The sequence below is a fragment of the Giraffa tippelskirchi genome, chromosome 12, assembly GCF_054371585.1.
Source record: "Giraffa tippelskirchi isolate mGirTip1 chromosome 12, T2T-mGirTip1v1.2.pri, whole genome shotgun sequence".
Classification (NCBI taxonomy): domain Eukaryota; kingdom Metazoa; phylum Chordata; class Mammalia; order Artiodactyla; family Giraffidae; genus Giraffa; species Giraffa tippelskirchi.
The window spans coordinates 72,366,453-72,389,931 of NC_137286.1; the positions used below are offsets into that span (position 1 = coordinate 72,366,453).

Genomic DNA, 23,479 nt, shown 5'->3' on the forward strand with positions numbered 1-23,479 from the left:
AGAAGGGGGGAACTTGGCCACAGCAAGGAGGTGTGCACCCAGACGGAACCCCCAGATCCGGCCATTTGAGCTCAGGGAGGCCACTGGTGTGGCTTGTCCCTGTGGCAGGGGCCGAGGCACGCAGCCCACCCTGATTCCTGCGGGGGCCTGACTTGGGAAGTGCCATCTGGTAGCTTTGAGACTCACCAAACCAAATTGCACTGGAGAGAGGAAGGACACCTTCCTTCATCCACCCCCCACCCCCGCCGGATTCCCACATACCCTGACCCCTTTCTCTGGATTTCGGAGCCCTTTCCAGAGTCCCGCTCATATGACCTCATTCGAAGTGCACTGTGGACGAGCTGCCATCTGCAGCTGCTACCACAGCAGCCAAGGGCTTTATCTCCCGAGTACCTCCCTTCCTTTGGAACTTGGGGGCCCTCTACTCCCCACTTGCACACCACAGACCTTTGCTGAGGATTGTGGGGACCCTCACTCAGTTTGCAGCACGTTGTAGCCATCCCTGTCCTCTCAATACCTCCCTTGCAACTCAGCTTGTGAGCTCCTTTGGAGCAGCGTGGCCCACCTGGCTGCAACGGCAGAGACACAGCTGACAGTGAAACAACAGCTTCGATCTGACAGCCGGAAAGCTCTGTCAAAAGGGACCTCCCTCTTCACACCGTAGAGGCTGTAGGAGCCGCCAGGGTTTGGGAACCAGTGCTGGGGCCAAAATGACTCCACAGCTGTTTTCCTTCCTGGGGAGGGTTCTGGCTCGAGTGGGAATGGCTCAAGTCTCCTAAGGTTCTGAAAGCCCACTGTGTGCAGATTCACGGTACACAGAGAGGAGAAGGTGGAGTCCTGCCCTGGAGGTGGTCACAGCTCACGGATGAGCCAGGCAGGCAGGCAGGCAGGCAGGGCATGAGAACACCTGAGCTGCCTTCATGAGTGAGTGGTGTGGGGGCAGAGGAAGAGAAGCCGGTCTGCTCCCTCATGTGGTGCCCAGGGCAGGTTGTCCCCAGAGGAAACCCTTACGACGGTGAGGACTCTCACTGCTGTTTCCCAAGGGGTTCCGTCGGTGCGTGTCTTCCCCGGAGCGGTCAGGCCGTCTCTAAAGTACACTGGCCATGGGCATTGCCTCTCCTTGGAACTTCCCATGTGTTTCTCTTTTGTATGGAACAGTGATTTTTCTAGAGGGGTTCTGGGCCACAAGGTTGTTGGGTCATTTGCTAGCCTTCTGTCGTGAAGAACGCTTTCCTGGGCGTTGGGGTGGTTTGTTGTTCCAGCTCCCTTTCTTGGCTTCTTTTGGGAGCTGGTGCAACAAGAGGAGCTCAGCCTCTGCCTTCTGGCTGAGATGTCACCCTTCAAACAGCAATGCCTGCCTGGAGATAATGATGGCATTTGCCAAAAGGGCTTCGTTTGGCACATGATATCTTGAAAGGACGTACACCGTCCTTTCAGCTATCAAAGGCTAGTTCAAATGACATAAAAATGAGAACTCTCCAATGGAGTCTTACAGTAGGTGGAGAGTCCGAAAAAAACTCCTTCAGTCATCTCACTGAGAGTCATTGATTGGGGACACCAAGAATATAGGAAGGAATGCAGAAAGAAAAGATGAAATTGTGGTCAGGATCGGGGGGAGGGATGAACAGGGCCTGCTTGCCTTGAACCCAGGCTTTGTTGGCGGGTGGGGCATAAAGATCGAACGGGTCTGAAACTACAGAGTGGTGATGGTAACACAGTATCACCAGAGTTACACAACAGTGTCCCAAATTGCAACAATGATGAAAAAGTTTACTAATCCCAACTTAACCAACAAAAATAGACGAAACCATACAAAAAGTAAAACATCACCAGAAAGGTGGAAACAAACCAAATGCAAAGCAGCTCAGGGGAAAGGAACTCCATGTCCCCTGGGGGCAGACCGAGTTGCCGGCGTCCACGGTGAGCAGACAGGGATGGAGGCTGCAGAGCCGACCGCTCCCCTGGACATGGTGTTTCCGGCAAGGGCTCTGGGTCTCTGTCCAGAGCGGGGGCTCGTTCTTCCTGCAGGGGCGGGTGAGTCATCGTCGGCGTCTGGGTGTTGCGCGGGAGCCAGGGCAGGCTCTCCCTGCCGAGGCGGTGACTCCTCCTCTGCCTCGGGTTCTCCTGCCAAAGCCCGAGCAGGTACAGGTGCACGTGGAGGTGGAGGTTCTGGCTGAGGGGGTGGGACATCAGTGCCTGGGGCTGGGGGTCCTGCAGGCACGGAAATCCGATCTGCCCGGTGTGCTGGCCAGTACCCAGCTGGCCTGGTGTCTCTGCGAGGGCAAGGCTCGGTTCTCCATCTGCCCTCGGTGGATCCCTGGGTCCTGCACCTGGAGCCACCACCTCTGTAGGCACAGGTCTGGGAAGTGGAGCCTGTTTCCAGTTGGAGGCCAGTGCTAGAGCTGGGGGAGAAGCAAAGTTTGCCCACAGACCAGCCTTGGCATGTGCGTATCCCGGGACAGAAAGCTTCCAAGAGATTCCGAAAGAATACCCAGGGTTGGATGTCTTTTGGGACTGAAGTGTGCAAGATGGGGGTGGGGGTGTGAGGCCAGCGCTTGCTGCAGGCCCAGCAGCATCTTTCGGGGACTCGTCCCTGTGTAGCTCAGCACCCCCTCCCCACACACTCCCGTGCACCAGCCCCAGCGTCCTTACCTCTGTGCTCTGGCGTGCTGGGCTCCAGGTCCTCCTGCTGCCTCAGAGGCCGGGGTTCTCGGGACTCTGGGTCGGAGCCGGGTGTGCTGAGCTCCGTGGCAGCCTCAGACTGGGCCGCCGGGTGTATCCTGGGCGGTGTCTCGGCAGCAGGCCTTCCCCGCCTCCGCTTCGCCCCCGGTGGGGCTGATGCCTCCGTGGGCACGCTCACCTGGAGCCTGCACTGGGCCTCACGGGCGGGGGGTTGGTGCTCCGACCCCTCCCTCCGGGAGGTGGACGGGGTGTCCCCGTCCTCGGCCTCATCACGTGGGAAGCTCTGCAACGACAGTGACCGTCAGCCAGCCGTGCTGGGAGTTTTCCGAGCTGGGCCTGGCCAGTGGAGCCGCTGCTTCTGCCTGCTCGAACTTCTCTTCCCAGAAGGGTCAGAGACGTGTGTCTGCTCAGATCCCCACCCGGGAGGAAAGAGACCCACCTGAGGGTGTGAGGTCAGCCTGGGCGGCCGGCCCTGCCCGCACTGTTCCCATCCCAGCCAGCCTGATCTCCCCTGGGGTGTGGACACAACTTGTCCGCAGGCTTCTGACCCCACATCCGCCTGGGCTTCCTTGAGGGAGACACACCCCGAGAAACCCGCATCCACACACACAGGCAAAGGACCCGGTGTTTCCGGGTGGCATGGGAGAGGTGGCCTGGCCCGGCCTGGGGCTCCCCGTGTTACCTTTCTGTTTCTCCGGGCAGAGGGCCAGAGGCCTCTCGGGGGTGCCCTGAGCCAACGTCGACAGGGTGCCCACGCACACTGCCTGTGAGCTCTCCTGAGGCCCCGGCCTCTGGGCAGGGGCAAACAGCAGAACATCCTGGCAGCAAGAGATCTGGCTGGGGGCTCCTCTCCGCTCTGGAGGCCTGGATACCCGGGTTGCGGGTTCTGTTGGGTTCTGTTGCCGGCAGGTGACATCATTTCCTGGGGTTCGTGCTGAGGTCCCTTCCCCAAAACTTCCCAAGGGAATCTCTGGGTTTCTGACTGCTCGACCACCCCCCTTAGGCCATGTGCAGGCACATTGACAGCCACACAGCCCAGCCCACAGCCCTGGGGAGGCCTGGGTGCAGCCAGGGCCTGAGCTCCGAGGACCCCGCTGCTCTCAGACCAGGCTCCTTCTTCTCATAAGTGGTGTGGCCCTGGACAAGCATATGCCCCTCGGGGTTTCCCCAGTCTCTCCATCTGCAGAGTGGGGGTCATTCTCCCATCTGTTTCCTAGGTCTGTCGGCCTACGAGCAGCTCCATGCCTCTCCACCTGGGGCCGATATCACGTGGAGCTTGTGCGCTGAGACTTGAGAAAGAAAGACTCCATCCAGGGCTGACACAGCACAGAATGGGGCAGAACGAGGCCTGGATGCGCCGTGGTACCCAGGAAAAGGCACTGCCCCTCCTGACTGTTTTGAGACCCCACATCCAAGTTGGAGGCCCGAAAGGAAGACTCGAAGGTCTCCCTCTCTTATAGAAAAGAGTAGCCAACTTTCTGGTCCTCTGTTTCCATTGAGATTCTGTTCAAGTGTCCCAGCTCGGCTTCTGCGGGTGGCTGAGCTTCTAATGGCTCCCTGCGTTCTTGTCTTTTCCTCTCCAAACCTTCCGTCCTTTTCCCCCTTCTGGGGTGGATGGGCGCTGTCATTGCTTCTACCTTCGAGACAGATTGATGAAAAGTCTGGACCATCGACTCCTTTCCTCTCTTTGGTTCCGTGTCTCTCTCTGGCTGTGTCCCTCTCTTTTCCTTTCTCGATTCAGTCTGTGTCTTCCTCTTTCTCTCTCGTGTGTGGATGGATGGATGCTAGGAATGCACATGTATATGATTAGATGAGGGTTATGTTTTAGGGATGGGTTAGAGGGAGAGAAAGGCTTTAGGTCGGAGTTGGTCATGGGGGAAGGGTCAAGGGTGGTGGTGGTGTTTCTTGGAATCTGAGTGCTGTGCATTCTTCGTCTCTTTCCATATGAACCCCTTCTCAGATACACCACTTGCAAGGAGTCTCTCATGTTCCGTTTCCTATCTTTTGCATCTGTGAATGCTTAGCTTCTCTGTTGTGAAGAGGTTCCATTGGATGGAAACCCATTGGTGTACTTCGTTTCCCTCTTTCCCTTACTTGAAGAGACCCATTTCTACCTCCGCCCAGCAAATGGCAAGGAGACTCTGATGTTAAGGAGCCTTTGACCTACGCTTCTTTCTAGCTATCTCATGACATCAGTCTTTAGGGTGAGGTTTTTCCCCGATATTGAGGTGGTGTGAGATCAAAACCAATAGCGTTCTTCAGATGTAGCTGTCTGGTTTTCCCATGGCCATTTATTGAAGAGGCTTTCTTGTTCCCATTTGGATATTCTCCCCTTCTGTGTCAGAGATGAGTTGACCATGGATGCCGGGGTTTGTTTCTGGACCCTCAACTTTATTCCATCGATCTGGATCTGTGTGTGTTGTTGTATTCCCAATAGCATACTGTCCTGCTGCTGCCGCTGCGGCTAAGTCACTTCAGTCGTGTCTGACTCTGCGCGACCCCATGGCCTGCAGCCTACCAGGCTCCTCCGTCCAGGGCATTTTCCAGGCAAGAGTACTGGCGTGGGTCGCCATCGCCTTCTCCGATACGCTCCTGAGGATCCTAGTTTGGTCGTCTAATTTCCTTTCACACAACCTTGGATGTCCGTATCGGGGCTTTTTCGTCGGATTGTATTGACAATTTAGGCTCTTTTCTGTTTCCGTAACCCCTTTTGCAGTTCTTTGTTCGGTGCGACAATGCATTGGCATTTTGGGAGGAATAGCATCCAAGCTGTGGATTGCCTTGTGGGGCTGTGACATCATTTTCCCAATAGGAATTCTTTCAAGCCCTGAGCACAGCTTCTCTTTCCAGTGATTGGTGTGGGCTTGATCTTCCTTCTTCCATCTCTCGCCGTTTTGTGAGAACAGGTCCTTCCTTCCCTTCTGGGTTAGATGGACTCGTGGGTATCACTTCAGTGCATGGCATTGTCAGTGGGGGTGATAATTCCCTTCTCATTGGAAGACTTTGCTGTGAGTATTAGAAATGCAAGTGATTTCTCTTCCCCTTCCTCCCTGTCCATCTCTCAGAGCCACCGGGAAACAGAGGCCTCATCCAGGGTCACACAGGCCTGAGGGAGTGCAACTAGACTGTTGTTTCTTCAGGCCCTCCGTGCTGGACATCATCCGGGATACTCTGTGTGTGTCTTCCTCAGTCTGGTGTCCCTTCAGACCTTTCCCTAGTTTTCACAGGCTTGTTGTGTTGGTGTTCTTTGTCTGTTTGGAGACACATCCTTGAGAAGCTTTGTGTTTCCACTCATTCGTCTCGCGATGTATGACCTGTCTTTTGCTTTTGTAATGAGGTCTTTCCCACAGTAGATATCTTTGATTTTGCAAAGTCCACTGTATTCTCTGGGTTGTTTTGTGGACTGCCTTTTAGTTTTGTGTGTGAAGACTCAAAGCACGTGTCCGGTTTCTGCTCATTGTTCTTCTAGATTTGTGACAAGTTTTCATGGAAACTTTGTCTAGGGATAACTGGAAGTGAACTCGGTGTAAGGTGTCAAGTCTCCATCTCCATTCATGTCATGCCCTGCAGTTTCCAATTCCCTGTTCCTGAGTGGTTTTGGAGACCTTGTGGGAAGTTTGGTTGCATGGGAGTTTGCATTTCCACCTTGAGTAGATTCCCACTGTTCTGCCCTCAGGGACACTGTCAAGGGGGAGTGAGGAGCAGCCTGCACTTCCAGCAGTGACCACACGGTGGGGCGAGTGCTGCTCTCCCCTCTGGGAGCCCCAGGCCACAGGCATCCCAGTGAGGAGCCAGCTCTGTGCTCGGCTGAAAGGAGTTAGACTCTCAGGAGCCTCTGAGCCCTTGCCTTTGGATCACCCAGGGTGGGCATTTACTGTGACAGAAAAAAATTGCCCTGAATTCCATGGACGGAAGAGCCTGGCTGTGTAGAGTTCGTGAGTTGCCGTGAATCAGACACAACTGAGGACACAAAAACTCAATAGACTAAAACACTTTTGGGGGGTGGGGGGAGTGAAAGGGGGTGATGTGGGGTTTTTTTGTGGTATATAATAGCCAAGGGAAATCTAGTTTAAACCTAAATTCACATAGATGGGAAAGGTATAGCTCTCCGTCACCCTATTAAAAAAAAAAAAAAAAACTACTTAACTTTTCTGAAAGTTTATTTAGTAGCTTCCTTGAGCAGTTCATTGTGAAGCTTTTTTTTTTTTTTTCTGTGACATCGGCCTCATTAAAAAGTACGGTTTGCCTTTACTGGATAATTTTGTTCATTGGTTTGTTAGGGAATCTTGGTAATATTTGAGTTTCCTGGGGAGCATGGTCACATGACCTGGCCCTGGCCAATCGGTGCGTTCCACCTCCCTGGCCACTGTGATTGGCTCCGGACTGGGGCAGTGCCCAATCGGGGCCCAGGGCCGGGCCTCACGTTGGAAGCCAGGGGAAGACGAGCTCTCGTCCTGCTGGGGTAGGGGAAGGGGTGGGGCCGGGGGAGGTCAGGCTCCAGCAGTGGGAGGGGCTTGAGGTCCGCCTGCGGCAGTTGGTGACCTTCCTGCTCCCCTCAGGGCAGAGCCGCCGGCCTGAGAATGAGGGCGCTGCTGAGCCCAGGGGCTGGGATGGCCCGTTGCTGCTGTGGTCCCAGAGCTCCACCCGAGACCTGACGGAGGCCGTCTGCCCGTGAGTCCTCTCCCGCTTGTCTGTCAGCTTGTTTGAACCATGCTGGGTTTTCTGCCCAGCCGGCTAAGGGGAGTCCCTGGAAATGCAAGGGTGTGGGTTTTGGCAGACTTCAGGGAAGACATGCCAGATGAGCCTGGGAGACTCCAGCTTAATCTGGATTCAGGAGATATCTCTTCGGGCCAGCTAGTAATTGTAGGATAAGCCTAATGAGTCTTCACAGGATGAAGAGAGTAACGTGCCAAGGTAGCAATCGATGTCCTCATTCGAGAGGATGATGAAGCTGGTGCTCAGAGAAGGGGGGAACTTGGCCACAGCAAGGAGGTGTGCACCCAGACGGAACCCCCAGATCCGGCCATTTGAGCTCAGGGAGGCCACTGGTGTGGCTTGTCCCTGTGGCAGGGGCCGAGGCACGCAGCCCACCCTGATTCCTGCGGGGGCCTGACTTGGGAAGTGCCATCTGGTAGCTTTGAGACTCACCAAACCAAATTGCACTGGAGAGAGGAAGGACACCTTCCTTCATCCACCCCCCACCCCCGCCGGATTCCCACATACCCTGACCCCTTTCTCTGGATTTCGGAGCCCTTTCCAGAGTCCCGCTCATATGACCTCATTCGAAGTGCACTGTGGACGAGCTGCCATCTGCAGCTGCTACCACAGCAGCCAAGGGCTTTAGCTCCCGAGTACCTCCCTTCCTTTGGAACTTGGGGGCCCTCTACTCCCCACTTGCACACCACAGACCTTTGCTGAGGATTGTGGGGACCCTCACTCAGTTTGCAGCACGTTGTAGCCATCCCTGTCCTCTCAATACCTCCCTTGCAACTCAGCTTGTGAGCTCCTTTGGAGCAGCGTGGCCCACCTGGCTGCAACGGCAGAGACACAGCTGACAGTGAAACAACAGCTTCGATCTGACAGCCGGAAAGCTCTGTCAAAAGGGACCTCCCTCTTCACACCGTAGAGGCTGTAGGAGCCGCCAGGGTTTGGGAACCAGTGCTGGGGCCAAAATGACTCCACAGCTGTTTTCCTTCCTGGGGAGGGTTCTGGCTCGAGTGGGAATGGCTCAAGTCTCCTAAGGTTCTGAAAGCCCACTGTGTGCAGATTCACGGTACACAGAGAGGAGAAGGTGGAGTCCTGCCCTGGAGGTGGTCACAGCTCACGGATGAGCCAGGCAGGCAGGCAGGCAGGCAGGGCATGAGAACACCTGAGCTGCCTTCATGAGTGAGTGGTGTGGGGGCAGAGGAAGAGAAGCCGGTCTGCTCCCTCATGTGGTGCCCAGGGCAGGTTGTCCCCAGAGGAAACCCTTACGACGGTGAGGACTCTCACTGCTGTTTCCCAAGGGGTTCCGTCGGTGCGTGTCTTCCCCGGAGCGGTCAGGCCGTCTCTAAAGTACACTGGCCATGGGCATTGCCTCTCCTTGGAACTTCCCATGTGTTTCTCTTTTGTATGGAACAGTGATTTTTCTAGAGGGGTTCTGGGCCACAAGGTTGTTGGGTCATTTGCTAGCCTTCTGTCGTGAAGAACGCTTTCCTGGGCGTTGGGGTGGTTTGTTGTTCCAGCTCCCTTTCTTGGCTTCTTTTGGGAGCTGGTGCAACAAGAGGAGCTCAGCCTCTGCCTTCTGGCTGAGATGTCACCCTTCAAACAGCAATGCCTGCCTGGAGATAATGATGGCATTTGCCAAAAGGGCTTCGTTTGGCACATGATATCTTGAAAGGACGTACACCGTCCTTTCAGCTATCAAAGGCTAGTTCAAATGACATAAAAATGAGAACTCTCCAATGGAGTCTTACAGTAGGTGGAGAGTCCGAAAAAAACTCCTTCAGTCATCTCACTGAGAGTCATTGATTGGGGACACCAAGAATATAGGAAGGAATGCAGAAAGAAAAGATGAAATTGTGGTCAGGATCGGGGGGAGGGATGAACAGGGCCTGCTTGCCTTGAACCCAGGCTTTGTTGGCGGGTGGGGCATAAAGATCGAACGGGTCTGAAACTACAGAGTGGTGATGGTAACACAGTATCACCAGAGTTACACAACAGTGTCCCAAATTGCAACAATGATGAAAAAGTTTACTAATCCCAACTTAACCAACAAAAATAGACGAAACCATACAAAAAGTAAAACATCACCAGAAAGGTGGAAACAAACCAAATGCAAAGCAGCTCAGGGGAAAGGAACTCCATGTCCCCTGGGGGCAGACCGAGTTGCCGGCGTCCACGGTGAGCAGACAGGGATGGAGGCTGCAGAGCCGACCGCTCCCCTGGACATGGTGTTTCCGGCAAGGGCTCTGGGTCTCTGTCCAGAGCGGGGGCTCGTTCTTCCTGCAGGGGCGGGTGAGTCATCGTCGGCGTCTGGGTGTTGCGCGGGAGCCAGGGCAGGCTCTCCCTGCCGAGGCGGTGACTCCTCCTCTGCCTCGGGTTCTCCTGCCAAAGCCCGAGCAGGTACAGGTGCACGTGGAGGTGGAGGTTCTGGCTGAGGGGGTGGGACATCAGTGCCTGGGGCTGGGGGTCCTGCAGGCACGGAAATCCGATCTGCCCGGTGTGCTGGCCAGTACCCAGCTGGCCTGGTGTCTCTGCGAGGGCAAGGCTCGGTTCTCCATCTGCCCTCGGTGGATCCCTGGGTCCTGCACCTGGAGCCACCACCTCTGTAGGCACAGGTCTGGGAAGTGGAGCCTGTTTCCAGTTGGAGGCCAGTGCTAGAGCTGGGGGAGAAGCAAAGTTTGCCCACAGACCAGCCTTGGCATGTGCGTATCCCGGGACAGAAAGCTTCCAAGAGATTCCGAAAGAATACCCAGGGTTGGATGTCTTTTGGGACTGAAGTGTGCAAGATGGGGGTGGGGGTGTGAGGCCAGCGCTTGCTGCAGGCCCAGCAGCATCTTTCGGGGACTCGTCCCTGTGTAGCTCAGCACCCCCTCCCCACACACTCCCGTGCACCAGCCCCAGCGTCCTTACCTCTGTGCTCTGGCGTGCTGGGCTCCAGGTCCTCCTGCTGCCTCAGAGGCCGGGGTTCTCGGGACTCTGGGTCGGAGCCGGGTGTGCTGAGCTCCGTGGCAGCCTCAGACTGGGCCGCCGGGTGTATCCTGGGCGGTGTCTCGGCAGCAGGCCTTCCCCGCCTCCGCTTCGCCCCCGGTGGGGCTGATGCCTCCGTGGGCACGCTCACCTGGAGCCTGCACTGGGCCTCACGGGCGGGGGGTTGGTGCTCCGACCCCTCCCTCCGGGAGGTGGACGGGGTGTCCCCGTCCTCGGCCTCATCACGTGGGAAGCTCTGCAACGACAGTGACCGTCAGCCAGCCGTGCTGGGAGTTTTCCGAGCTGGGCCTGGCCAGTGGAGCCGCTGCTTCTGCCTGCTCGAACTTCTCTTCCCAGAAGGGTCAGAGACGTGTGTCTGCTCAGATCCCCACCCGGGAGGAAAGAGACCCACCTGAGGGTGTGAGGTCAGCCTGGGCGGCCGGCCCTGCCCGCACTGTTCCCATCCCAGCCAGCCTGATCTCCCCTGGGGTGTGGACACAACTTGTCCGCAGGCTTCTGACCCCACATCCGCCTGGGCTTCCTTGAGGGAGACACACCCCGAGAAACCCGCATCCACACACACAGGCAAAGGACCCGGTGTTTCCGGGTGGCATGGGAGAGGTGGCCTGGCCCGGCCTGGGGCTCCCCGTGTTACCTTTCTGTTTCTCCGGGCAGAGGGCCAGAGGCCTCTCGGGGGTGCCCTGAGCCAACGTCGACAGGGTGCCCACGCACACTGCCTGTGAGCTCTCCTGAGGCCCCGGCCTCTGGGCAGGGGCAAACAGCAGAACATCCTGGCAGCAAGAGATCTGGCTGGGGGCTCCTCTCCGCTCTGGAGGCCTGGATACCCGGGTTGCGGGTTCTGTTGGGTTCTGTTGCCGGCAGGTGACATCATTTCCTGGGGTTCGTGCTGAGGTCCCTTCCCCAAAACTTCCCAAGGGAATCTCTGGGTTTCTGACTGCTCGACCACCCCCCTTAGGCCATGTGCAGGCACATTGACAGCCACACAGCCCAGCCCACAGCCCTGGGGAGGCCTGGGTGCAGCCAGGGCCTGAGCTCCGAGGACCCCGCTGCTCTCAGACCAGGCTCCTTCTTCTCATAAGTGGTGTGGCCCTGGACAAGCATATGCCCCTCGGGGTTTCCCCAGTCTCTCCATCTGCAGAGTGGGGGTCATTCTCCCATCTGTTTCCTAGGTCTGTCAGCCTACGAGCAGCTCCATGCCTCTCCACCTGGGGCCGATATCACGTGGAGCTTGTGCGCTGAGACTTGAGAAAGAAAGACTCCATCCAGGGCTGACACAGCACAGAATGGGGCAGAACGAGGCCTGGATGCGCCGTGGTACCCAGGAAAAGGCACTGCCCCTCCTGACTGTTTTGAGACCCCACATCCAAGTTGGAGGCCCGAAAGGAAGACTCGAAGGTCTCCCTCTCTTATAGAAAAGAGTAGCCAACTTTCTGGTCCTCTGTTTCCATTGAGATTCTGTTCAAGTGTCCCAGCTCGGCTTCTGCGGGTGGCTGAGCTTCTAATGGCTCCCTGCGTTCTTGTCTTTTCCTCTCCAAACCTTCCGTCCTTTTCCCCCTTCTGGGGTGGATGGGCGCTGTCATTGCTTCTACCTTCGAGACAGATTGATGAAAAGTCTGGACCATCGACTCCTTTCCTCTCTTTGGTTCCGTGTCTCTCTCTGGCTGTGTCCCTCTCTTTTCCTTTCTCGATTCAGTCTGTGTCTTCCTCTTTCTCTCTCGTGTGTGGATGGATGGATGCTAGGAATGCACATGTATATGATTAGATGAGGGTTATGTTTTAGGGATGGGTTAGAGGGAGAGAAAGGCTTTAGGTCGGAGTTGGTCATGGGGGAAGGGTCAAGGGTGGTGGTGGTGTTTCTTGGAATCTGAGTGCTGTGCATTCTTCGTCTCTTTCCATATGAACCCCTTCTCAGATACACCACTTGCAAGGAGTCTCTCATGTTCCGTTTCCTATCTTTTGCATCTGTGAATGCTTAGCTTCTCTGTTGTGAAGAGGTTCCATTGGATGGAAACCCATTGGTGTACTTCGTTTCCCTCTTTCCCTTACTTGAAGAGACCCATTTCTACCTCCGCCCAGCAAATGGCAAGGAGACTCTGATGTTAAGGAGCCTTTGACCTACGCTTCTTTCTAGCTATCTCATGACATCAGTCTTTAGGGTGAGGTTTTTCCCCGATATTGAGGTGGTGTGAGATCAAAACCAATAGCGTTCTTCAGATGTAGCTGTCTGGTTTTCCCATGGCCATTTATTGAAGAGGCTTTCTTGTTCCCATTTGGATATTCTCCCCTTCTGTGTCAGAGATGAGTTGACCATGGATGCCGGGGTTTGTTTCTGGACCCTCAACTTTATTCCATCGATCTGGATCTGTGTGTGTTGTTGTATTCCCAATAGCATACTGTCCTGCTGCTGCCGCTGCGGCTAAGTCACTTCAGTCGTGTCTGACTCTGCGCGACCCCATGGCCTGCAGCCTACCAGGCTCCTCCGTCCAGGGCATTTTCCAGGCAAGAGTACTGGCGTGGGTCGCCATCGCCTTCTCCGATACGCTCCTGAGGATCCTAGTTTGGTCGTCTAATTTCCTTTCACACAACCTTGGATGTCCGTATCGGGGCTTTTTCGTCGGATTGTATTGACAATTTAGGCTCTTTTCTGTTTCCGTAACCCCTTTTGCAGTTCTTTGTTCGGTGCGACAATGCATTGGCATTTTGGGAGGAATAGCATCCAAGCTGTGGATTGCCTTGTGGGGCTGTGACATCATTTTCCCAATAGGAATTCTTTCAAGCCCTGAGCACAGCTTCTCTTTCCAGTGATTGGTGTGGGCTTGATCTTCCTTCTTCCATCTCTCGCCGTTTTGTGAGAACAGGTCCTTCCTTCCCTTCTGGGTTAGATGGACTCGTGGGTATCACTTCAGTGCATGGCATTGTCAGTGGGGGTGATAATTCCCTTCTCATTGGAAGACTTTGCTGTGAGTATTAGAAATGCAAGTGATTTCTCTTCCCCTTCCTCCCTGTCCATCTCTCAGAGCCACCGGGAAACAGAGGCCTCATCCAGGGTCACACAGGCCTGAGGGAGTGCAACTAGACTGTTGTTTCTTCAGGCCCTCCGTGCTGGACATCATCCGGGATACTCTGTGTGTGTCTTCCTCAGTCTGGTGTCCCTTCAGACCTTTCCCTAGTTTTCACAGGCTTGTTGTGTTGGTGTTCTTTGTCTGTTTGGAGACACATCCTTGAGAAGCTTTGTGTTTCCACTCATTCGTCTCGCGATGTATGACCTGTCTTTTGCTTTTGTAATGAGGTCTTTCCCACAGTAGATATCTTTGATTTTGCAAAGTCCACTGTATTCTCTGGGTTGTTTTGTGGACTGCCTTTTAGTTTTGTGTGTGAAGACTCAAAGCACGTGTCCGGTTTCTGCTCATTGTTCTTCTAGATTTGTGACAAGTTTTCATGGAAACTTTGTCTAGGGATAACTGGAAGTGAACTCGGTGTAAGGTGTCAAGTCTCCATCTCCATTCATGTCATGCCCTGCAGTTTCCAATTCCCTGTTCCTGAGTGGTTTTGGAGACCTTGTGGGAAGTTTGGTTGCATGGGAGTTTGCATTTCCACCTTGAGTAGATTCCCACTGTTCTGCCCTCAGGGACACTGTCAAGGGGGAGTGAGGAGCAGCCTGCACTTCCAGCAGTGACCACACGGTGGGGCGAGTGCTGCTCTCCCCTCTGGGAGCCCCAGGCCACAGGCATCCCAGTGAGGAGCCAGCTCTGTGCTCGGCTGAAAGGAGTTAGACTCTCAGGAGCCTCTGAGCCCTTGCCTTTGGATCACCCAGGGTGGGCATTTACTGTGACAGAAAAAAATTGCCCTGAATTCCATGGACGGAAGAGCCTGGCTGTGTAGAGTTCGTGAGTTGCCGTGAATCAGACACAACTGAGGACACAAAAACTCAATAGACTAAAACACTTTTGGGGGGTGGGGGGAGTGAAAGGGGGTGATGTGGGGTTTTTTTGTGGTATATAATAGCCAAGGGAAATCTAGTTTAAACCTAAATTCACATAGATGGGAAAGGTATAGCTCTCCGTCACCCTATTAAAAAAAAAAAAAAAAACTACTTAACTTTTCTGAAAGTTTATTTAGTAGCTTCCTTGAGCAGTTCATTGTGAAGCTTTTTTTTTTTTTTTCTGTGACATCGGCCTCATTAAAAAGTACGGTTTGCCTTTACTGGATAATTTTGTTCATTGGTTTGTTAGGGAATCTTGGTAATATTTGAGTTTCCTGGGGAGCATGGTCACATGACCTGGCCCTGGCCAATCGGTGCGTTCCACCTCCCTGGCCACTGTGATTGGCTCCGGACTGGGGCAGTGCCCAATCGGGGCCCAGGGCCGGGCCTCACGTTGGAAGCCAGGGGAAGACGAGCTCTCGTCCTGCTGGGGTAGGGGAAGGGGTGGGGCCGGGGGAGGTCAGGCTCCAGCAGTGGGAGGGGCTTGAGGTCCGCCTGCGGCAGTTGGTGACCTTCCTGCTCCCCTCAGGGCAGAGCCGCCGGCCTGAGAATGAGGGCGCTGCTGAGCCCAGGGGCTGGGATGGCCCGTTGCTGCTGTGGTCCCAGAGCTCCACCCGAGACCTGACGGAGGCCGTCTGCCCGTGAGTCCTCTCCCGCTTGTCTGTCAGCTTGTTTGAACCATGCTGGGTTTTCTGCCCAGCCGGCTAAGGGGAGTCCCTGGAAATGCAAGGGTGTGGGTTTTGGCAGACTTCAGGGAAGACATGCCAGATGAGCCTGGGAGACTCCAGCTTAATCTGGATTCAGGAGATATCTCTTCGGGCCAGCTAGTAATTGTAGGATAAGCCTAATGAGTCTTCACAGGATGAAGAGAGTAACGTGCCAAGGTAGCAATCGATGTCCTCATTCGAGAGGATGATGAAGCTGGTGCTCAGAGAAGGGGGGAACTTGGCCACAGCAAGGAGGTGTGCACCCAGACGGAACCCCCAGATCCGGCCATTTGAGCTCAGGGAGGCCACTGGTGTGGCTTGTCCCTGTGGCAGGGGCCGAGGCACGCAGCCCACCCTGATTCCTGCGGGGGCCTGACTTGGGAAGTGCCATCTGGTAGCTTTGAGACTCACCAAACCAAACTGCACTGGAGAGAGGAAGGACACCTTCCTTCATCCACCCCCCACCCCCGCCGGATTCCCACATACCCTGACCCCTTTCTCTGGATTTCGGAGCCCTTTCCAGAGTCCCGCTCATATGACCTCATTCGAAGTGCACTGTGGACGAGCTGCCATCTGCAGCTGCTACCACAGCAGCCAAGGGCTTTAGCTCCCGAGTACCTCCCTTCCTTTGGAACTTGGGGGCCCTCTACTCCCCACTTGCACACCACAGACCTTTGCTGAGGATTGTGGGGACCCTCACTCAGTTTGCAGCACGTTGTAGCCATCCCTGTCCTCTCAATACCTCCCTTGCAACTCAGCTTGTGAGCTCCTTTGGAGCAGCGTGGCCCACCTGGCTGCAACGGCAGAGACACAGCTGACAGTGAAACAACAGCTTCGATCTGACAGCCGGAAAGCTCTGTCAAAAGGGACCTCCCTCTTCACACCGTAGAGGCTGTAGGAGCCGCCAGGGTTTGGGAACCAGTGCTGGGGCCAAAATGACTCCACAGCTGTTTTCCTTCCTGGGGAGGGTTCTGGCTCGAGTGGGAATGGCTCAAGTCTCCTAAGGTTCTGAAAGCCCACTGTGTGCAGATTCACGGTACACAGAGAGGAGAAGGTGGAGTCCTGCCCTGGAGGTGGTCACAGCTCACGGATGAGCCAGGCAGGCAGGCAGGCAGGCAGGGCATGAGAACACCTGAGCTGCCTTCATGAGTGAGTGGTGTGGGGGCAGAGGAAGAGAAGCCGGTCTGCTCCCTCATGTGGTGCCCAGGGCAGGTTGTCCCCAGAGGAAACCCTTACGACGGTGAGGACTCTCACTGCTGTTTCCCAAGGGGTTCCGTCGGTGCGTGTCTTCCCCGGAGCGGTCAGGCCGTCTCTAAAGTACACTGGCCATGGGCATTGCCTCTCCTTGGAACTTCCCATGTGTTTCTCTTTTGTATGGAACAGTGATTTTTCTAGAGGGGTTCTGGGCCACAAGGTTGTTGGGTCATTTGCTAGCCTTCTGTCGTGAAGAACGCTTTCCTGGGCGTTGGGGTGGTTTGTTGTTCCAGCTCCCTTTCTTGGCTTCTTTTGGGAGCTGGTGCAACAAGAGGAGCTCAGCCTCTGCCTTCTGGCTGAGATGTCACCCTTCAAACAGCAATGCCTGCCTGGAGATAATGATGGCATTTGCCAAAAGGGCTTCGTTTGGCACATGATATCTTGAAAGGACGTACACCGTCCTTTCAGCTATCAAAGGCTAGTTCAAATGACATAAAAATGAGAACTCTCCAATGGAGTCTTACAGTAGGTGGAGAGTCCGAAAAAAACTCCTTCAGTCATCTCACTGAGAGTCATTGATTGGGGACACCAAGAATATAGGAAGGAATGCAGAAAGAAAAGATGAAATTGTGGTCAGGATCGGGGGGAGGGATGAACAGGGCCTGCTTGCCTTGAACCCAGGCTTTGTTGGCGGGTGGGGCATAAAGATCGAACGGGTCTGAAACTACAGAGTGGTGATGGTAACACAGTATCACCAGAGTTACACAACAGTGTCCCAAATTGCAACAATGATGAAAAAGTTTACTAATCCCAACTTAACCAACAAAAATAGACGAAACCATACAAAAAGTAAAACATCACCAGAAAGGTGGAAACAAACCAAATGCAAAGCAGCTCAGGGGAAAGGAACTCCATGTCCCCTGGGGGCAGACCGAGTTGCCGGCGTCCACGGTGAGCAGACAGGGATGGAGGCTGCAGAGCCGACCGCTCCCCTGGACATGGTGTTTCCGGCAAGGGCTCTGGGTCTCTGTCCAGAGCGGGGGCTCGTTCTTCCTGCAGGGGCGGGTGAGTCATCATCGGCGTCTGGGTGTTGCGCGGGAGCCAGGGCAGGCTCTCCCTGCCGAGGCGGTGACTCCTCCTCTGCCTCGGGTTCTCCTGCCAAAGCCCGAGCAGGTACAGGTGCACGTGGAGGTGGAGGTTCTGGCTGAGGGGGTGGGACATCAGTGCCTGGGGCTGGGGGTCCTGCAGGCACGGAAATCCGATCTGCCCGGTGTGCTGGCCAGTACCCAGCTGGCCTGGTGTCTCTGCGAGGGCAAGGCTCGGTTCTCCATCTGCCCTCGGTGGATCCCTGGGTCCTGCACCTGGAGCCACCACCTCTGTAGGCACAGGTCTGGGAAGTGGAGCCTGTTTCCAGTTGGAGGCCAGTGCGAGAGCTGGGGGAGAAGCAAAGTTTGCCCACAGACCAGCCTTGGCATGTGCGTATCCCGGGACAGAAAGCTTCCAAGAGATTCCGAAAGAATACCCAGGGTTGGATGTCTTTTGGGACTGAAGTGTGCAAGATGGGGGTGGGGGTGTGAGGCCAGCGCTTGCTGCAGGCCCAGCAGATCTTTCGGGGACTCGTCCCTGTGTAGCTCAGCACCCCCTCCCCACACACTCCCGTGCACCAGCCCCAGCGTCCTTACCTCTGTGCTCTGGCGTGCTGGGCTCCAGGTCCTACTGCTGCCTCAGAGGCCGGGGTTCTCGGGACTCTGGGTCGGAGCCGGGTGTGCTGAGCTCCGTGGCAGCCTCAGACTGGGCCGCCGGGTGTATCCTGGGCGGTGTCTCGGCAGCAGGCCTTCCCCGCCTCCGCTTCGCCCCCGGTGGGGCTGATGCCTCCGTGGGCACGCTCACCTGGACCCTGCACTGGGCCTCACGGGCGGGGGGTTGGTGCTCCGACCCCTCCCTCCGGGAGGTGGACGGGGTGTCCCCGTCCTCGGCCTCATCACGTGGGAAGCTCTGCAACGACAGTGACCGTCAGCCAGCCGTGCTGGGAGTTTTCCGAGCTGGGCCTGGCCAGTGGAGCCGCTGCTTCTGCCTGCTCGAACTTCTCTTCCCAGAAGGGTCAGAGACGTGTGTCTGCTCAGATCCCCACCCGGGAGGAAAGAGACCCACCTGAGGGTGTGAGGTCAGCCTGGGCGGCCGGCCCTGCCCGCACTGTTCCCATCCCAGCCAGCCTGATCTCCCCTGGGGTGTGGACACAACTTGTCTGCAGGCTTCTGACCCCACATCCGCCTGGACTTCCTTGAGGGAGACACACCCCGAGAAACCCGCATCCACACACACAGGCAAAGGACCCGGTGTTTCCGGGTGGCATGGGAGAGGTGGCCTGGCCCGGCCTGGGGCTCCCCGTGTTACCTTTCTGTTTCTCCGGGCAGAGGGCCAGAGGCCTCTCGGGGGTGCCCTGAGCCAACGTCGACAGGGTGCCCACGCACACTGCCTGTGAGCTCTCCTGAGGCCCCGGCCTCTGGGCAGGGGCAAACAGCAGAACATCCTGGCAGCAAGAGATCTGGCTGGGGGCTCCTCTCCGCTCTGGAGGCCTGGATACCCGGGTTGCGGGTTCTGTTGGGTTCTGTTGCCGGCAGGTGACATCATTTCCTGGGGTTCGTGCTGAGGTCCCTTCCCCAAAACTTCCCAAGGGAATCTCTGGGTTTCTGACTGCTCGACCACCCCCCTTAGGCCATGTGCAGGCACATTGACAGCCACACAGCCCAGCCCACAGCCCTGGGGAGGCCTGGGTGCAGCCAGGGCCTGAGCTCCGAGGACCCCGCTGCTCTCAGACCAGGCTCCTTCTTCTCATAAGTGGTGTGGCCCTGGACAAGCATATGCCCCTCAGGGTTTCCCCAGTCTCTCCATCTGCAGAGTGGGGGTCATTCTCCCATCTGTTTCCTAGGTCTGTCGGCCTACGAGCAGCTCCATGCCTCTCCACCTGGGGCCGATATCACGTGGAGCTTGTGCGCTGAGACTTCAGAAAGAAAGACTCCATCCAGGGCTGACACAGCACAGAATGGGGCAGAACGAGGCCTGGATGCGCCGTGGTACCCAGGAAAAGGCACTGCCCCTCCTGACTGTTTTGAGACCCCACATCCAAGTTGGAGGCCCGAAAGGAAGACTCGAAGGTCTCCCTCTCTTATAGAAAAGAGTAGCCAACTTTCTGGTCCTCTGTTTCCATTGAGATTCTGTTCAAGTGTCCCAGCTCGGCTTCTGCGGGTGGCTGAGCTTCTAATGGCTCCCTGCGTTCTTGTCTTTTCCTCTCCAAACCTTCCGTCCTTTTCCCCCTTCTGGGGTGGATGGGCGCTGTCATTGCTTCTACCTTCGAGACAGATTGATGAAAAGTCTGGACCATCGACTCCTTTCCTCTCTTTGGTTCCGTGTCTCTCTCTGGCTGTGTCCCTCTCTTTTCCTTTCTCGATTCAGTCTGTGTCTTCCTCTTTCTCTCTCGTGTGTGGATGGATGGATGCTAGGAATGCACATGTATATGATTAGATGAGGGTTATGTTTTAGGGATGGGTTAGAGGGAGAGAAAGGCTTTAGGTCGGAGTTGGTCATGGGGGAAGGGTCAAGGGTGGTGGTGGTGTTTCTTGGAATCTGAGTGCTGTGCATTCTTCGTCTCTTTCCATATGAACCCCTTCTCAGATACACCACTTGCAAGGAGTCTCTCATGTTCCGTTTCCTATCTTTTGCATCTGTGAATGCTTAGCTTCTCTGTTGTGAAGAGGTTCCATTGGATGGAAACCCATTGGTGTACTTCGTTTCCCTCTTTCCCTTACTTGAAGAGACCCATTTCTACCTCCGCCCAGCAAATGGCAAGGAGACTCTGATGTTAAGGAGCCTTTGACCTACGCTTCTTTCTAGCTATCTCATGACATCAGTCTTTAGGGTGAGGTTTTTCCCCGATATTGAGGTGGTGTGAGATCAAAACCAATAGCGTTCTTCAGATGTAGCTGTCTGGTTTTCCCATGGCCATTTATTGAAGAGGCTTTCTTGTTCCCATTTGGATATTCTCCCCTTCTGTGTCAGAGATGAGTTGACCATGGATGCCGGGGTTTGTTTCTGGACCCTCAACTTTATTCCATCGATCTGGATCTGTGTGTGTTGTTGTATTCCCAATAGCATACTGTCCTGCTGCTGCCGCTGCGGCTAAGTCACTTCAGTCGTGTCTGACTCTGCGCGACCCCATGGCCTGCAGCCTACCAGGCTCCTCCGTCCAGGGCATTTTCCAGGCAAGAGTACTGGCGTGGGTCGCCATCGCCTTCTCCGATACGCTCCTGAGGATCCTAGTTTGGTCGTCTAATTTCCTTTCACACAACCTTGGATGTCCGTATCGGGGCTTTTTCGTCGGATTGTATTGACAATTTAGGCTCTTTTCTGTTTCCGTAACCCCTTTTGCGGTTCTTTGTTCGGTGCGACAATGCATTGGCATTTTGGGAGGAATAGCATCCAAGCTGTGGATTGCCTTGTGGGGCTGTGACATCATTTTCCCAATAGGAATTCTTTCAAGCCCTGAGCACAGCTTCTCTTTCCAGTGATTGGTGTGGGCTTGATCTTCCTTCTTCCATCTCTCGCCGTTTTGTGAGAACAGGTCCTTCCTTCCCTTCTGGGTTAGATGGACTCGTGGGTATCACTTCAGTGCATGGCATTGTCAGTGGGGGTGATAATTCCCTTCTCATTGGAAGACTTTGCTGTGAGTATTAGAAATGCAAGTGATTTCTCTTCCCCTTCCTCCCTGTCCATCTCTCAGAGCCACCGGGAAACAGAGGCCTCATCCAGGGTCACACAGGCCTGAGGGAGTGCAACTAGACTGTTGTTTCTTCAGGCCCTCCGTGCTGGACATCATCCGGGATACTCTGTGTGTGTCTTCCTCAGTCTGGTGTCCCTTCAGACCTTTCCCTAGTTTTCACAGGCTTGTTGTGTTGGTGTTCTTTGTCTGTTTGGAGACACATCCTTGAGAAGCTTTGTGTTTCCACTCATTCGTCTCGCGATGTATGACCTGTCTTTTGCTTTTGTAATGAGGTCTTTCCCACAGTAGATATCTTTGATTTTGCAAAGTCCACTGTATTCTCTGGGTTGTTTTGTGGACTGCCTTTTAGTTTTGTGTGTGAAGACTCAAAGCACGTGTCCGGTTTCTGCTCATTGTTCTTCTAGATTTGTGACAAGTTTTCATGGAAACTTTGTCTAGGGATAACTGGAAGTGAACTCGGTGTAAGGTGTCAAGTCTCCATCTCCATTCATGTCATGCCCTGCAGTTTCCAATTCCCTGTTCCTGAGTGGTTTTGGAGACCTTGTGGGAAGTTTGGTTGCATGGGAGTTTGCATTTCCACCTTGAGTAGATTCCCACTGTTCTGCCCTCAGGGACACTGTCAAGGGGGAGTGAGGAGCAGCCTGCACTTCCAGCAGTGACCACACGGTGGGGCGAGTGCTGCTCTCCCCTCTGGGAGCCCCAGGCCACAGGCATCCCAGTGAGGAGCCAGCTCTGTGCTCGGCTGAAAGGAGTTAGACTCTCAGGAGCCTCTGAGCCCTTGCCTTTGGATCACCCAGGGTGGGCATTTACTGTGACAGAAAAAAATTGCCCTGAATTCCATGGACGGAAGAGCCTGGCTGTGTAGAGTTCGTGAGTTGCCGTGAATCAGACACAACTGAGGACACAAAAACTCAATAGACTAAAACACTTTTGGGGGGTGGGGGGAGTGAAAGGGGGTGATGTGGGGTTTTTTTGTCGTATATAATAGCCAAGGGAAATCTAGTTTAAACCTAAATTCACATAGATGGGAAAGGTATAGCTCTCCGTCACCCTATTAAAAAAAAAAAAAAAAACTACTTAACTTTTCTGAAAGTTTATTTAGTAGCTTCCTTGAGCAGTTCATTGTGAAGCATTTTTTTTTTTTTTTCTGTGACATCGGCCTCATTAAAAAGTACGGTTTGCCTTTACTGGATAATTTTGTTCATTGGTTTGTTAGGGAATCTTGGTAATATTTGAGTTTCCTGGGGAGCATGGTCACATGACCTGGCCCTGGCCAATCGGTGCGTTCCACCTCCCTGGCCACTGTGATTGGCTCCGGACTGGGGCAGTGCCCAATCGGGGCCCAGGGCCGGGCCTCACGTTGGAAGCCAGGGGAAGACGAGCTCTCGTCCTGCTGGGGTAGGGGAAGGGGTGGGGCCGGGGGAGGTCAGGCTCCAGCAGTGGGAGGGGCTTGAGGTCCGCCTGCGGCAGTTGGTGACCTTCCTGCTCCCCTCAGGGCAGAGCCGCCGGCCTGAGAATGAGGGCGCTGCTGAGCCCAGGGGCTGGGATGGCCCGTTGCTGCTGTGGTCCCAGAGCTCCACCCGAGACCTGACGGAGGCCGTCTGCCCGTGAGTCCTCTCCCGCTTGTCTGTCAGCTTGTTTGAACCATGCTGGGTTTTCTGCCCAGCCGGCTAAGGGGAATCCCTGGAAATGCAAGGGTGTGGGTTTTGGCAGACTTCAGGGAAGACATGCCAGATGAGCCTGGGAGACTCCAGCTTAATCTGGATTCAGGAGATATCTCTTCGGGCCAGCTAGTAATTGTAGGATAAGCCTAATGAGTCTTCACAGGATGAAGAGAGTAACGTGCCAAGGTAGCAATCGATGTCCTCATTCGAGAGGATGATGAAGCTGGTGCTCAGAGAAGGGGGGAACTTGGCCACAGCAAGGAGGTGTGCACCCAGACGGAACCCCCAGATCCGGCCATTTGAGCTCAGGGAGGCCACTGGTGTGGCTTGTCCCTGTGGCAGGGGCCGAGGCACGCAGCCCACCCTGATTCCTGCGGGGGCCTGACTTGGGAAGTGCCATCTGGTAGCTTTGAGACTCACCAAACCAAATTGCACTGGAGAGAGGAAGGACACCTTCCTTCATCCACCCCCCACCCCCGCCGGATTCCCACATACCCTGACCCCTTTCTCTGGATTTCGGAGCCATTTCCAGAGTCCCGCTCATATGACCTCATTCGAAGTGCACTGTGGACGAGCTGCCATCTGCAGCTGCTACCACAGCAGCCAAGGGCTTTATCTCCCGAGTACCTCCCTTCCTTTGGAACTTGGGGGCCCTCTACTCCCCACTTGCACACCACAGACCTTTGCTGAGGATTGTGGGGACCCTCACTCAGTTTGCAGCACGTTGTAGCCATCCCTGTCCTCTCAATACCTCCCTTGCAACTCAGCTTGTGAGCTCCTT

The 23,479-nt window shown here is 55.2% G+C and overlaps 2 protein-coding genes and 1 long non-coding RNA gene across 3 annotated transcripts in view; 1 reads left to right on the plus strand and 2 right to left on the minus strand.

Annotated features, from left to right (window-relative positions):
* Positions 1-23,479, plus strand: part of LOC145529708 (uncharacterized) — a 221,810-nt gene that overhangs the window by 153,306 nt on the left and 45,025 nt on the right. Inside the window, exons 22-24 of the long non-coding RNA XR_014071297.1 lie at positions 7,242-7,353; positions 14,886-14,997; positions 22,530-22,641. This is a non-coding gene — a long non-coding RNA (uncharacterized LOC145529708). The remainder of the gene's footprint in view (positions 1-7,241; positions 7,354-14,885; positions 14,998-22,529; positions 22,642-23,479) is intronic.
* Positions 1,750-3,550, minus strand: LOC145529619 (uncharacterized). Its single transcript, XM_081550212.1, has 3 exons — positions 3,365-3,550; positions 2,653-2,965; positions 1,750-2,402 (listed from the first exon to the last, which is right to left on the minus strand). Exons 1-3 carry the CDS (start codon positions 3,497-3,499, stop codon positions 1,774-1,776), a joined length of 1,077 nt encoding a protein of 358 aa, XP_081406338.1. The 5' UTR covers positions 3,500-3,550; the 3' UTR covers positions 1,750-1,773.
* Positions 9,394-11,208, minus strand: LOC145529627 (uncharacterized). Its single transcript, XM_081550221.1, has 3 exons — positions 11,009-11,208; positions 10,297-10,609; positions 9,394-10,046 (listed from the first exon to the last, which is right to left on the minus strand). Exons 1-3 carry the CDS (start codon positions 11,141-11,143, stop codon positions 9,418-9,420), a joined length of 1,077 nt encoding a protein of 358 aa, XP_081406347.1. The 5' UTR covers positions 11,144-11,208; the 3' UTR covers positions 9,394-9,417.

Bases quoted from the DNA above. Each gene is read 5' to 3' on its own strand.
- LOC145529627 (XM_081550221.1), bottom strand. From the start codon at position 11,143: ATGTTCTGCTGTTTGCCCCTGCCCAGAGGCCGGGGCCTCAGGAGAGCT. The intron at 10,610-11,008 runs GTAACACGGGGA...CTGTCGTTGCAG, and splicing joins CTGCCCGGAGAAACAGAAAG to AGCTTCCCACGTGATGAGGC. The intron at 10,047-10,296 runs GTAAGGACGCTG...CTTCTCCCCCAG, and splicing joins CAGCACGCCAGAGCACAGAG to CTCTAGCACTGGCCTCCAAC.
- LOC145529619 (XM_081550212.1), bottom strand. From the start codon at position 3,499: ATGTTCTGCTGTTTGCCCCTGCCCAGAGGCCGGGGCCTCAGGAGAGCT. The intron at 2,966-3,364 runs GTAACACGGGGA...CTGTCGTTGCAG, and splicing joins CTGCCCGGAGAAACAGAAAG to AGCTTCCCACGTGATGAGGC. The intron at 2,403-2,652 runs GTAAGGACGCTG...CTTCTCCCCCAG, and splicing joins CAGCACGCCAGAGCACAGAG to CTCTAGCACTGGCCTCCAAC.